The sequence below is a fragment of the Prionailurus bengalensis genome, chromosome C1, assembly GCF_016509475.1.
Source record: "Prionailurus bengalensis isolate Pbe53 chromosome C1, Fcat_Pben_1.1_paternal_pri, whole genome shotgun sequence".
NCBI classification, from domain to species: Eukaryota; Metazoa; Chordata; class Mammalia; order Carnivora; family Felidae; genus Prionailurus; species Prionailurus bengalensis.
The window spans coordinates 114,346,251-114,361,580 of NC_057345.1; the positions used below are offsets into that span (position 1 = coordinate 114,346,251).

Sequence of the window (15,330 nt, forward strand, 5' to 3'; positions counted from 1 at the left end):
CCCTAAACTCTTCAATCCTCAGAGTGGTAGGTGGTAGTCATTTAAACTGTAGTGTATATATACACGCACACACACACACACACACATACACACACACATAGTGTATATATATACATATGTGTATATATACATAGTGTGTGTGTGTGTGTGTGTATATATATATATATATATACACGTATATGCACAAATATGCATGTAGTTCTAACTACTCATCATATTAAAAGTGGGATTATATTCAATATATATAAAGTTCAACCATGAGAAATCAGTCATAATTCTTAAATACCTGTGATCATATAAAATAAGGACTTGAGTAATACTACCCTTTAACCTAGAAAATTCATGAAGATATCAAAAGTAGTACTATCAGGGGGCGCCTGGGTGGCTCAGTCTGTTGAGTGCCCGACTTTGGCTCAGGTCATGATCTCACGGTTCATGGGTTCAAGCCCCGCATTGGGCTCTGTGCTGACAGTTCAGAGTCTGGAGCCTGCTTCATTTTCTGTCTCTCTGACCCTCCCCCACTTGTGCTCTGTCTCTCCGTTTCTCTCTCTCTCTCTGTCAAAAATAAATAAATATTAAAAATATTTTTCATTCCTTTAAAAAAAAAGTAGCACTATCAAAGGAGGGCAGTTGCACTGTACCTGATGAAGAGTCCACTGTGGTCACTGCATTCACATCCGCATCCACCACAGAGCCACAGCTGGATTCTGTCAGGGTCCCTTGGACAGTCACAGGTGCGATGGTGGTGTGACGCAGGGCTGCCTTCAGGGGTGCTACCTGGTTGTATTGGACTGAAGACAGGCATCCGACAAAACCCATGATGTTTGCTTTGGCGACTTCAGAATCCAATCCAAGATGCTCTGCAAGATGGGAGACAAGCTGGTGTGTGTGTGTGTGTGTGTGTGTGTGTGTGTTTTCTTTTTCAAACTATGCCTCATAACCTCTTTATATAATGTCTAAAATTCCAGAAATTGCCTTGTAATTCTTTGTATTAAGGGAAACCATTCCAGGTCTTTCTTTGTCTCCTCTTCCCAAACCTTATCCCCATGATTATCATCGATATATCAACCACCTCTCATAGGAAACTGTTAGGGCCATCTTTGCTTTGAGATAATATTTCAAACTTCCAAAGTCTCATTCGTGTATTTTATGCACTGCGACAAAGACTTAATAAATCTGTTCTACACTCTAAATGTTTTATAAAATTTATTTCATTATCCTCATCACCATTAATCTATGGATGCCGGGGATTAGTTCAAGCACACTACAATGCTCATTACAACATCACACTCAAAAGTGTCACAAGGGGAAAAAAAATGAAAAGAGGTAGAGGGAATAGAAGTTAAAGTGGCACTTCCAGAAGTTTCTCATGTTCAGTGTTTTAAGCGGTCTGTATAAACTGACCAGAATCGAGATTTTCACCTGCTTAGTTCTGTTCATGGTACTGATTGGGGAGCACAGATTTTCTGACAGCAGTCTTCCAAAGTATCTTTGACTCTTTGTGAAAGGTGAAGAAGCAATCACTGATTCACAGCAAGATCAAATGCCTTATTCTCTTCAAGATTTGTAGTAAGATTACTCAGCCACTTTCTCTCTTTTAGCTAAGATCATTTAAACAAATTGCTATGATACAATTACATACAACTACAATACACATGAGCTGTTTCTTCTATTTAAGGTGCAATAGTTTAACCCTACCTAGATGATTCAAATCATTATTTTATTATGATACTCAGTTTATTTTCTGGAAGAAGGCAGGTGCTTCCCTCTGTACCCATTGGAGATTAAATTTATTTCAAATCCACGTATGGTCAAAGAGTGCCTCCATGTATCTCCAGGTGAGAATTTTTTGGGCAACATGCAGAAAGAGATGTGATGAGAATATGGAAGAAAAAGAGAAATTAATATCACTTAACAATACCTTTTCCAGTTTTGCCCTTATATTCTCCGCCTTTGACACCCATGTATACCTCACCAGTGTATCGTCCCTCCCTTCTTACCAAAAAAAGGAAAGAAACCATGCATATTAATTTTATGTAGCCACTAAAACAAATTACCACAAACCTAGACAGTTGAAATTTAAAAACCTGACATAACACCAATTTGTTGTCTTATAATTCTGTAAAAGTCTGACATGGATCTTGCCAGGCTAAAATCAAGGTGCCTGCAAGGCTGCAGTTCTTACAGAGGTTCTAGGGGGGTAATCTGTCGTCTTTTCCTATCCCCTCTGAGACACCCAATCCTTAGATTATTGTCCTTCCCCCCATCTTCAAAGCCAGGTATGGTGCACGTCTTTCCTCCACAGCTACATCTGCTTCTAATTCGCTTCTGTTGCCTTCTTTTTTCACTTTAAGGACCCCTGTGATTGCAGTGGGCTCACCCAAATTCTCCAGAATAATCTCCCTATTTTAAGCTAGGTGATTAGCAACATTAATTGCATTTGCAACCTTACTTCCTCTTTGCCACTTAACCTAACACATTCACAGGTTCTGAGGATTAGGGCTTGGGTATCTCCGTGGGCCATTCTTCCTACCCCTGCATGTCGGAGATTTCATGAGAATTGTCCAGGCAATGATAATGAAAATTCAATAGCGATGTGAAGTGACACTTCTGTGAATGTAACAGAACATTGGGGCAGGGGAGGAAACTGCTGATTTCCAAAGATTCCAATAAATATCCTATAGATTCCAAAAAAAACACCCTATAGTAGCTGTATGTATTTGTTACTCATTAAAGGATCATACGTATGTTTATTTCTTAATAATACGGGCTTTAAAAGACTTTGTCTGAGAAGAGACTTTTTAAACATTGTTATTTAATAGTCTCTCAGGCCAAAAAGCTTTCTCTAATGAAGACCAGTTGCTCCTGCCCAAATGTCACTAGAATGCGATCTACGCAGCTATAATTCCAAATGCACATTCACTACTGAGTGGAAGTTATCAAGGGGTTCAATTAGAGATCAGAGCATTTAGCGAAAGAGGCAGAAGACAAGAGCAGAAAAGCATAAACTAGCATGAAGTTTCTGCCTTGTAGGAAGGATTTCAAAGCAGCTGAAAGTGACATGTCAATATCACTATGTCTTAAGGGTCTAAGTCAAAAGTGCCAGATCTCATTTCCAGAACCCAGTTAGAAAGAAGCTTATATCAGGCCCAAGGTCTTTAGAGGACATCACTATAGTGACTGCTAGGAATACATGCTCCAGGTACAAGAATCAGCATGTGGAGAGATTGGGGATAATGCCAGAAAATGACATTCTCTCCTTAGGAAGAGATGTTTCGGACAAAGTCTTATGTCGAGGAAAGTGCATTTATTCTAGATGGATAATAAAGATGGAAACCTGGGGATGCTTATGAAAAGAAATGAAAGGGACAAGAATCACTTATAGGAGAAAATACTCCCAGTGTGAGGCCTGATATAACGATTTCTCATATATTTACATATATGGAGACAGAAAAAAAAGTTAGGATTATTTTTCCTTTTTATAACCTTGTTAAGTAATATGCAGTAAGGAATAATCATTTGCTAAAACAAACAAACAAACAAACAACCCAAAGAAAAACAAAAACAAAAACAAAAACACCTCAAAAGACACAAGGACTTGATATTCACCATGTATTAAGTACCTATTATGTAAGTATGCAATAATTCTTTGTAAAGTATTATTTCTTTTCCCCTCAAAGTTTCTTCCAGATATTTGTTACTCTCTTCCAAAATTTACAGGTGAAGAAACTGACACACCGAAAAGTTAAAAGATATAAAAACGATTGTGTGGCAAAGTTGAGGCCCCACCAAAGTTGAGGTTATAACTTGAAATGCCAAACTATATATTTTTTTAACTCTTCCCATTCAGTTAACCTCCCCCTGCTGGTTTGAGTTCCATCCCCACCACTTTCTGCAGATCTTTGGGTAAGTTAACCTTTCTGAGATTTAGTTTCTCCAACCAGAAAATGGAGACATCTGTACGAACTTCCTGTGTTGTCATTTCCTTTTATTTGTAGCTGAAATTTAGTTGGCGTACAATAGTATAATAATTTCAGGTATATGACATAGTGATGACAATTACACACATTACAAAATACCCGCCATAAGTGTAGGAACCATCTGTCACCATATGCTATTTCCATATAATTGACTGCATTCCCTATGCTGTACTGTTATTCCCCATGACTATTTGACAAATGGGATTTTGTACCTCTTGATTCCCTTCACCTATTTCATCCATCCCCCCACCCCCTCCTCTCTGGCAACTACCAATTTGTTTTCTGTATTTATGAGTCTGATTTTTTTTGTCTTTTCATTAGTTTTGTGTTTTTTAGATTCCATATGTAAGTAAAGTCACATGTTGTCTTTCTCTGACTTATTTCGCTTAGCATAATACCCTCTAAGTCCATCCACCGTGTTGGAAACGGCAAGATCTCATTCTTTTTACAGTTGAGTAATATTCTATTGTATACACCACATCTTCTTTATCCATTCATCTGTCCATGGACATCTGGGTTGCTTCCATATCTTGGTTATTGTAAATAATGTTGCAATAAACACTGGGGTGCATATATCTTTTGAATTAGCATTTTTGTGTTCTTTGGGTAAATACTCAGCAGGGCAATTACTGGATCATACAGTAGTTTTATTTTTTTAATTTTTTGAGGAACCTCCTTAACTGTTTTCCACATTGGTTGCACCAAATTACATTCCCACCAACAGTTCATGAGGGTCCCCTTTCGCCACATCCTCGCCAATTCTTGCTACTTGCCTTTTTTAATTTTTGACATTCTGAATGGTATGAGGTGTATTGTGCTTTGGATTTCCATTTGAAATGCCAAATTCTTTATCTAAGCTATGCTGCCTCCCCAAAACTCCCCAAACATATCCTGGGTAGAAAAAGATATTTTTTACATTATTAAGAAGAAATAAGTTGCAAAAACTAAGGAAAACACAAGTCATTTTGATTGCATTTGCTTGTTAGAATTTGCTGAACTCCGTGTTATATTAAATACATAATGCGTTTCATAATTCATTTTATTATTTTTAGATTACAGTTGCATTAGAATCATAAGGAACTAGAGCATGTGTGGGCTACAGAATGAAAAACAGAAGACGAACTCAACCATGAATGTGGCTCCTCCGAAATGACAGAACAAGAATACAAAGGCCCCACCAGTGAAGGATGCTGCTGTTCTCTTTCTCACTCTTTTCACAATTTTCTGCTCCCACTTAAGAGTGCCATCCACTCAAGGAGAATGACATGGTGTCTCCTTATACTACGTACCACCACCTGAAGGAACCGCAGGTATTTTACAAAGAAAAAACCTACAGAACGTCTTGTTTGAAATTGACTTAGTTTCTCCCTTTCAGTATGCTTCGAACATCATTGAAATACGGTTTCTGATTCTCATTACAGTCTATCCCCACTGCCCTCAAATACTGAGGTAGAAGCAGCATGGTGTGTTGAAATAAAGCACAGATTGGAAATGAGATGTGCCTGTTGGTGGATTGTGCACTTGCACATACGACTTGTGTTTCTTATCTCTGAGCTTTAATTCTGTCCACTGTAAAACAGTGACAAGGAGTACTCGGCACGTGGATTGTGCTGGAAATAAATATAAAGAGTCTGATTCTTAGTTCAGTGCCCTTAAATGCATTTATTGTTATTGTTATTAATGCTATTATTAATTATTATCTTTATTCTTCCTACTAGTCATCCGTTCCAGACTCCTTTGCCTAGATTCAATGGCCCTCAGCATGCTCAAATAAACTGCATTTTTTATGAGAGAACAAAGATGTAAACGTTGATGTGTTTGCTGTAAAGTCTTTGCATTAAATTTCCACTTCACACAGACAAACTGAATGCATGTTGTACCAAAACTCTGAATGACTTGATTGGTTAAGTTATTATAGACTAACTTCTTCAAGCGTTTTTAAACTGGACTTTCTACAGTAATTTAGAAACACTCATCTCTTCAAATCAAAGTTACGCCCCTCTATTAAAGCAAGTGGCTTCTTCTAGCCACAGAAAGCACAACACTTCACATGGTCAAAATTATTTGACACTAAGATCATGGTTGAGCCAATCTAGGCTAATTTTATGTAGGAAGTTTATTCTGGATATTAGAAGAAGAAGAAGAAGAAGAAGGGGAAGGGGAAGAAGAAGAAGAAGAAGAAGAAGAAGAAGAAGAAGGGGAAGGGGAAGGGGAAGAAGAAGGAGGAGGAGGAGGAGGAGGAGAAAAGATCAGCCATTTGCTAAAAATAGACATGGCTCTAGGATGTAACATGACATTTGCTATATGTCAAAAGTCATTATGACTTTTGAATCCTAAAGTGTCAAAGTACAAGCTATGCAGACCCATCTAACCTGGGCTTAGAAGAGTAAAATGTTGTACCAATATAAAATATAAATAAAGGAAGCTGATGTTAATGGAAGGTATGAACAGTATACAAGTGAAAAGTTTTTGCCTCCAGAGTCCTTTGTGGCTTTCAGGCAAGAGAGAAGTAGCCTGAAAATTTAACTACTGTGACTCTTCCAAGGCCGAGAACTGTATCCCTCAGATAAAGCTTTTAATCCTTAAAGTGGAATGTTAAACTGTATTTAAAAACAAAAACAAAAACAAAAACAAAAAAAACGACTTGACATTTACTTAATGCTTTATGTTTTCCATGGTATGTTCCTTTGTATATTCTGTGTAAATATTCATCCTTGTGAACTGAGAAAGGGGGAGATAGTTCTATTCAATTACCAGTTATGCAAACTAAGACATAAGATCAAGGACAAGTCCTAAGAAAATTAACCAGTCCATGGCCTCAGACCTAGGTCTCTTGGACCTTATCCTCTTTTTTTTCCCCCTACTTCATCATACATAACACCTGTAGGTATTGACTGTTGATAACATGAAGAGAAGCCCCCCCCTCTGTAGCGTGCCTTACAGCCATTCATGAGCTAGCTTACACCCACCCACCCAGCCCCATCTGTGCTGCACACAACCTGAACCGCTTTGTCTTGCCTGAACAGGCATACACTCTGCCTAGAAGGCCCTTCTGTCCCTTAACTACCGGGTAACATCTGCTTCACCACTGTAAAACATTCATCTATTTATGGGCCACCTCTGGCAACCATGCTCTGTGTGAGACCGTGGATTTCACAACTGCTAGTAAGCAGACATGCCCTTATCTCAGAGTTTTCAGTCATTTTGGAGGATTAAGTTATCAGACAACCTATGGTTTCAGGCCGTAAGACTTAATGGTAGGGGCAGATCATTGTGGCTATGGGGGCACAGAAAAGATCCTGGACACAATCTAGGACAGTGGTGAGCAAACCGAAGGTGCAAAAGAATTTCCAGTGAAATGCACGAAAATGCCTTTTTTCTAGATCTCTAATCATTCCGTAGGTCGGTCTGGTGTGGAGGTACCCAAGAATTTTCATTTTTAAAGTACATTCTTAGACACTTGTGATACGGAGGGTTCACGTACTACTCTTTGAGAAACACTGATTTAGGAAAGATAGCTTAGAATAAATGTATTTAAATCAAGGCTTAAGTGATGAATAGACAATAACCACACATGAGTGGGTGGGCAGAGTGTTACAGACACAAAGCCTATATAAGGCCTACAATGAGAAAGTCCATCACATTTAAAACACAGAAAACTCAAGTCAACTCTGCCTTAAAATAAAGCAAAAGATAGTTAGAAAGATAGACAGGAGCCAGGGACAGGTATTTTGCTTACCTTCTATGACATTTATTTATTTCGTGATCATGTTTATAAGTCTGTCCCCCAACAATATTGGAAGCTTCTTACTTTCAGGAGACTTGTCTTTTACAGATTTCCACCCTCATTAACCAGACCCAGACACGGTGCCCAACACATAGAGTGTGTGTTTAGTAAACACTAAAAGGCATTAATGAATGAAAAAAAAATGTATGTTTCCTACTATGAGCAGTAATGCAGCCTAATCATCGATATTTACATACATTTCAAACTGCATCACTCTGGCCATTGATCAGCATATAGTTTCTTGCCTTTTACATTCACACTCAGGACACGTTATGTGGAACTCTCTTTGATGAGGCAGGCCAAGTTCATTTACATTCCGTACATCTCTGCCAGGAGTGCACATGGAACTGTCCCTATTATTTCAGCACATTGTTACCTGGAGCTTTATAAATGTACTACTATTTGTATGGAGTCAGAATGGCTGTGTAAGATTGGCTGCTGTACGTCACAGGGTCTGTCCTGTTCATAATGACCCCGCAGGCTTTAAGAGGCAGGGCCTGTGAATTTGCTTTTCACATGGCCGAGGAAGCATGTCCCAAATACTGCATGACAGCCTCCTTTTCTTGTCTCAGCCTGAAAGTCCTTTCATCAGTGGACACTTCCTTAGACACCTTACCAAGGAACACTTGCCCTCTTCTCCCTCTCTAATTCCCCAGCACTGAAACCAGATGACTTCCCTTCTAACTCATTTCTCAAACTTTGCAATTGTATGGGTGTGTTTATGCATGTGTGATTATTGGTTTACCTTTTATGCACCACTCCAGACCCAGTTTTATGAAGAAACAGTACTTACTTGCTTACTATGAACTACCTATTTTCTGATATAGTATTTGACATAGAAATCGCTAAATGAATATTTTGGGTGATTGAATGAGTCTGCATTGCAAAGGGTTTGTCCCATAAAGATCTCCCATGACTCTTTAAATAAAATTACATACATACATACATACATAAAAAACATATGCTAATGATACAAAAAGACTAAAATATAACAAGGCCAGTTCAGTAAACGAAAGTTGTATCATTAAAAAAAAATTGACGTTTATTTATTTTTGACAGAGACAGAGAATGAGCAGGGGAGGAACAGAGAGAGAGGAAGACACAGAATCTGAAGCAGGCTCCAGGCTCGAAGCTGTCAGCACAGAGCCCAACGCAGGGCTCGAACCCACGAACAGTCAGATCATGACCTGAGCCAAAGTCAGCCACCCAGGCACCCCAAAGTTCTACCATTTAAAAATTTATTATTTGGGGTACCTGGGTGGTTCAGTAGGTTGAGCATCTGACTTTGGCTCAGGTCATGATCTTGCGGTTTGTGAGTTCAAGCCCCATGTCAGCCCGTGTCAGCCCCGTGTCAGCTCTGTGCAGACAGCTCGGAGCCCAGAGCCTGCTTCAGATTCTGTGTCTCCCTCTCTCTCTGCCCTCCCCTGCTCATGCTCTGTCTCTCTCTCAAAGTAAATCAACATTAAAAAAATAATAAAATAAAAATTTATTATTTGAACTGAATTAGTAGCTGAACTATATTCTTCATTTCTAAATTGATTTGTTTAGTTATGTGCATTATGCAAAGGCACCTCTACGGATATAGAATGGTGACTTCCGTAAAACCTCAGCAACATAACCAAATTTAAAAATTCTAGACATCATACCCCCAATGACAATTCTGCTGGTTTTTCTTAGAAAACTCACTTTTCTGACTTTAATACTGGGATAAGCTGATGTATAAATCCATTCTTTGGGATTCAAAGAAACAAAAATAATTCCTCCTCGGGTACTGATTATTTGATGTGGGGTCAGAACCAAACTTATGTGTATTAATTTATATCTATATTGTTTATTCTGTTAAAGGAAATGAGCAAAACTGGGGTCCTGCCTGTCCTAACAGAAAGTGTTTTAACAGGGTCCCAAAATAACCTATAGAAATATATTCTACTCTGATATGGAAATGCTAATTGTGGAGTTACAAGCGTCCAGAAAAGTAAAAGCCATCCTGAGCAACTTCAGTGCTTTGATGGCTATTTCTTTTTTTGTTGTTTATAGATTTAAATGGCGCAGGGAGTAATTATGTCAAATAACAAGGTGTTTAGAGGCAAGGTAAGCCCCCCCACCCCCCACTCTGTTGCTGTCTCAACTTCTAGCTGGAGCAAGGTGGCTGAGCTCCAAGGTCATCAGACATATCCAGATCCAACAACATCCAGAAGAAGAAAGAAAGAAAGAAAGAAAGAAAGAAAGAAAGAAAGAAAGAAGAGAAAGAAAAAGAGAAAGGAAGAGGGAGGGAGGGAAGGAAGGAAGGGAGAAAGGAAGGAAGAAAAGGCTGCCTCTTGCTGTTTTTCTTTTTAAGAATGAAGAATCCTTTCTCAGAAACACATCAGCTACTCAGCTACCCTGCAGAATTCCTCTAATTGGCCAGATTGTGTCATGTGTTTATGCCTACTCAAATTTCTGGCAATGAAAATGGACCATAGTCATTTGCTTGGACCATAAGTTCTTAAGACTTGTTTTTGGTCTCAAGACCCATTTCCACTCTTAAAAATTCTGAGGAGATTTTTGGATATCTCTATCCGTCTTATATCCATCCATATCCACTGTATTCAAAATGAAAGCTGAGGAAACTTGAAAACAAGAACTCACAGCACACATTCTCCTTGCTGTCTGAGTGGAGGTGTCATCACACATCTTGTAGCCCCTGAAAAACACCTTTCTACATGTGGAAAGGAATATAACAAAGACAGTAATATCTAGTACAAAAATGAGGATTGTTTCAATGTTGTGGATTCCCTGAAATGGTCCCAGGATTCCCCAAACCCCACTCCCAGTGACCCCTGGACCGAACTTTGAAAACCACTGCTTCAGATCAGTTAGGAGGCATCCTCTAGGGTTGCAAATGGAGGAAAACTTCCAGGAGCACACAACGTCATGAGGGAACATGAAAGCTTGAATAAAACTGGAATTTTTTTTTAGGAAGTGGGAAAGAAGTCAGAGTGAGTGGTGGGTAGGCAACCAATACTGTTAGTTGCATACATACAAACCAATCTCTGGAAGCCAAGTTATATCTGTCTATATCTATACACACAACATACACACACACACACACACTTATACGAAACCATAATATATAATACATATATATTTGCACATACACGCACATATATACATATACATATATTCATATGCAACCATTTATTAAGTAATCTCTATGCCCAAAGTGGGGCTTGAACTCACAACTCCAAGATCAAGAGTTGCATGCTCTATACACTGAGCCAGCCAGGTGCCCCTATAAGAAGCCATTTAAATAACATTAAAGAACAAAGTCATTTCAGTAAACAAAAGTTTTACCTTTTAAAAATCCTACCCCCCACACACACACACACATTCAATTTAAAAGGCAGTTATTTTTGATGTGCTATATATTCACCTTTTAAAGATCTTGATGTCTAGGTTTAATGACCTAAATTTGGCTGCTCTAAATAAGGAAAAACAGAGCTATTCTTTAGGGATTGAATAGAGATCAGCCATAGGCAAAGTTGCCCCATTGGTGATGATGATATTTGTTTCTGCCTTTTTCTTTCTTTCTTTCTTTCTTTCTTTCTTTCTTTCTTTCTTTCTTCTTTCTTTCTTTCTTTCTTTCTTTCTTTCTTTCTTTCTTTCTTTCTTTCTCTTTCTTTTTTTTGTGCCAATTATCTTCTATTCTAGTGCTAACCTGTAACAGACACCTCATAACACTAGACGCTATTATATGTCACTCAGGACGACCTTTGAAATGCTGTCGCATAATAACAGTAGGGGATACTAATTATTGAGCATCTATCAGATTAAGTGGTAAAGCATCATATAGACAAATGGCACACATTAGCTTTAAGAGTTGGAAAAGACAGAGTAGTATGGAATTATAGTTTCTCTGCAATGAGGAAAATAAATTTATAGGGATTCAAAGTATCTGTAGCATGAATATCTAGCTCTTCAATTACATTTTTCCTCTCAGGCATCATACTAGTCTTTTGAACACACATACCAGAGCTTAATAGCTAAGCCCTGCAGCATAGCTTGCTTAGTGTACTAAATGGTTTATTTTGTAATTTTAGACAATTAGTTAGTAGACTATAGATATATTGAGGTATGGTGGGGCTACAGAAAACCTCCAGAAGGAGGGGACATTTTCAGGTCTACTAGGGCAAGGCCTGGGTTTGGGGTTGGGAAGAGAGCACCTTAGAGACAGGGTCCAGAACAGGCTTGAACTCTGTGTCCTGTGGCCGTGTGTCCATAGGAGTGACTGGATCAGCACAGCCCAAGGGCCTGGCACCTGAAATTTTTGGGAAACTAACAACACCATCTATGCTGCTCTCATGACCTGGGGGAGAGAGGGAGGACATATTCATCATTGTATCTCTAGATTATCCCCCGATATGTGATTGATTAATTTTATATTCAATAAACAGGATTCATTAAAACAACATTTGTGACATGTTAACCATGAAGAACACACTCCGTTTCTTTAGGCCTCACTTTCCTGACAGGAAAAATTGAGCTGATCACGCTGTATGCTTTGAAGTTCACTTTTTGAGACAAATGGTGGTGCAGAAAATAATAGTCTCCCAAAGATATCCATCGTCTACTCTCTGGAACCATGAATAGGTCATTTTATGTGGAAAAGGGGCTTCCTGATATGGTTAAGATAAGGTCTTGAGATGCAAAGATTATCTTTGGTTATCCAGGTAAACCCAATATAATCACAAAGGTCCATATAAGAGTGATACAAGAAGGTCAAGGGCGGCAGCAGGGGATGTGATAAGAGAAGCAGGAAGTTCCAACAATTTGAGGCAAGTGCTATAAGTCACAGAATGTGAGTGGCCACTAGAAGGAAAAGGAAAGGAAACAGATTCTCCCCTTCAGCCCCCAAGAGAAACACAGCTCTGCTCAATTTCAGCCTCATAAGGCTTATTTAACACTCTTAACCTTTCGAACTATATGACAAACTTACTTTGCTGTAAGCCACCAAGTTCGTGATAACTTCTTACAGCAGCGACAGGAAAGCAACACACATAGGAACATTTCTTTGTGAATGTTAAAGTGCTTCTACGTTTCTACTTTTAAAACAGGCCTACCTATTAATATTTTAGTGGCTATATAACAGTGGTAATTTTCTCATTTAAATATTTCTATTCAGTAAAGCTGGTAATTGCAAAGTCTCCACTTTGTAAGGCTCCGATAGGCATGAATTTCAGTTACCACAATTTAAATAATACCAGTCCCCAAGCAACACGGTTCAAGTTTCAGTGGCCCTAGTGTATTAATTGGGAATAATTGCATAAAGTACAAACTCTCCTGCCAGCTCTTCAGTCCACAAACAGACATGTAACTAACAGAGCCTCATCATAATTCATGATCAGTCCCATCATTTCTTTCAAAGTCTACAGGTGATTTGTCATGGGGCCACCTGCTACTCAGTCCCCACATAGACAGCAAAGCACAGGGCCATGTTGCTTCATCATCTCTCAATAAGCCCATGTATCATTTGACAAAAAAATAGATGACCAAAAGAGGGAATTGCTCAACAAAGATGAAAGTGCAGCAAAGACACAAGAAATCACACTGAAAGTCAAATTCAAATGCAAATAGATTTATAAAAAGAGCCAGCTGACCACGGAAACGCAGACACACACTGTTTGACAGAGTCTAGGTACACAGCCACACGAGATTAGCGAAGGTGATATAAATCGATACAAATAAGGAAGTGGTTCATGGCAAAAAGAACGACAATGTCCCAGAGGCAGCGGGACCAGCGGAAACTTTCACATGAGAGGAACTCTCCAAGACATTTCATGACATTGAAAGCATAAAGGATGAAATGTTAGAAGCTGATCCAAACTTAGGGACAGGTCACCATGACATAGAAAAGATACTCCCTCCCTATTTTGCTGCACAAGAAGGCAAGCATGGTGAAAACAACTCCTGCTGTTTTTCACAAGCAAACACACTAATTCTCAATGCTTCTAATATTTTAAGTTACAGTATACTAAATAAATATTAGTTTTACTATTCTTTTTATTTCCCTATGAGCGCTTTTAATGCTGTGAAAAAAAATTAAAGTTTATAGGACTATCAAAAATTTTCTCAGGGCGCCTGGGTGGCTTAGTCGGTTAGGCATCTGACTTGAACTCAGGTCATGATCTTGAGGCTTGTGCATTCGAGCCCTGTGTCCGGCTCTGTGCTGACAGCTTAGGGCCTGGAGCCTGCTTTTTATTCTGTGTCTCCCTCTCCCCCAGCTCGCACTCTGCTTGTCTGTCTGTCTATCTCTCTCAAAAATAGAGGCACATTAAAAAAATTTTTTTAATTTCTCATGAATCATTAAGAACTTTTGTCCCAGGTACAGCATGTGGGGTCACTTTTACTGTTTTGCTATATTGTGTGAAGTGAGGGCTGCCCATATCATATTCATCATGAAAAGATTACTTAATAAGTACCAAATGCTATTTTAAGTGCCTTATGACAACCATATATCATTTGTGTTATTATACCCATTTTAAAGCTTGGAAACAGAAATTAAAAAAATAGTTAAACAATATGCCCAAAGTGAACATGCCATGTGGAACATGATGTTGCCTTCCTCTTGTAATCGCTAACACTCCTAGGGCTTCAGGCATGTACCAGGCGTTGTGGGGCTCCTTCCCGTGAACCGTGAGATCATGACCTGAGCCCAAAGCAAGAGTCAACCTCTTAACTGACTGAGCCACCCAGGTGCCCCAAAAGCATATGTGTATCTTCTAATGAATCTTGTGGTGCCTGGGTGGCTCAGTCAGTAAGCGTCCAACTTCAGCTTAGGTCATGATCTTGCAGTTTGTGAGTTTGAGCCCCCCATCAGGCTCTGTGCTGACAGCCCAGAGCCTGGAGCCTGCTTTGGATTCTGTGTCTCCCTCTCTCTTGGCCCCTCCCCTGCTCGTGCTCTGTCTCTCTCTCAAAAACAAATAAACATAAAAATAGTAAATAAATAAATAAATAAATAAATAAATAAATAAAATGAATCTTCATGAAAGACTTCATGAAAAGAAGAAGCATATTTCTGAGATTTCATTACATGAGGTATCCCAGAACTAGTGTGTTTTGTAGCATGCTACAAACCATACCACAAATTTAATTCAGTAAATACTAATTGCGGGCAAAGTGTATACAAAGTATGGGTTATAGGTTGAGTCTGCTTAACTCTTAGAGCAGTTAGACCACAATTTCAGTGCAGCATCCACCAGTAGGGCAACGGCCCCAGTCCAGAAGCCTCATCCTACAGGCAGTCTCCTGTCCATGCCAGTTTACAGAATGTATTCCCTACTCCACAACCTACAGAATTCACCATGTGGTGACCTCCAAAATAATGGAGATCAAACTGGTGTCATGACCCAGATGTGAACAAAGATTTCATCCACAGATTTCTCTGTAAGGCAAGGAACCCACTAGGGATCATCCCAGGCCTCAGTCATCAGTTCTTGGTAATTTATATCATTGTTCTTCTACCACAGCTTTTGGGTTTGGCTAAAATAGTGGCATTTCCTTTCCTCTTTCTCCTTCTGACTCACA

The 15,330-nt window shown here is 39.1% G+C and overlaps 1 protein-coding gene across 2 annotated transcripts in view; it reads right to left on the bottom strand.

The window, feature by feature from the left end:
• Positions 1–15,330, bottom strand: part of CNTNAP5 (contactin associated protein family member 5) — an 804,456-nt gene that overhangs the window by 11,417 nt on the left and 777,709 nt on the right. For both annotated transcript variants that reach the window (XM_043576518.1, XM_043576517.1), the window contains exon 22: positions 642–860. In XM_043576518.1, the coding sequence (XP_043432453.1) occupies positions 642–860 (219 nt within the window). The remainder of the gene's footprint in view (positions 1–641; positions 861–15,330) is intronic.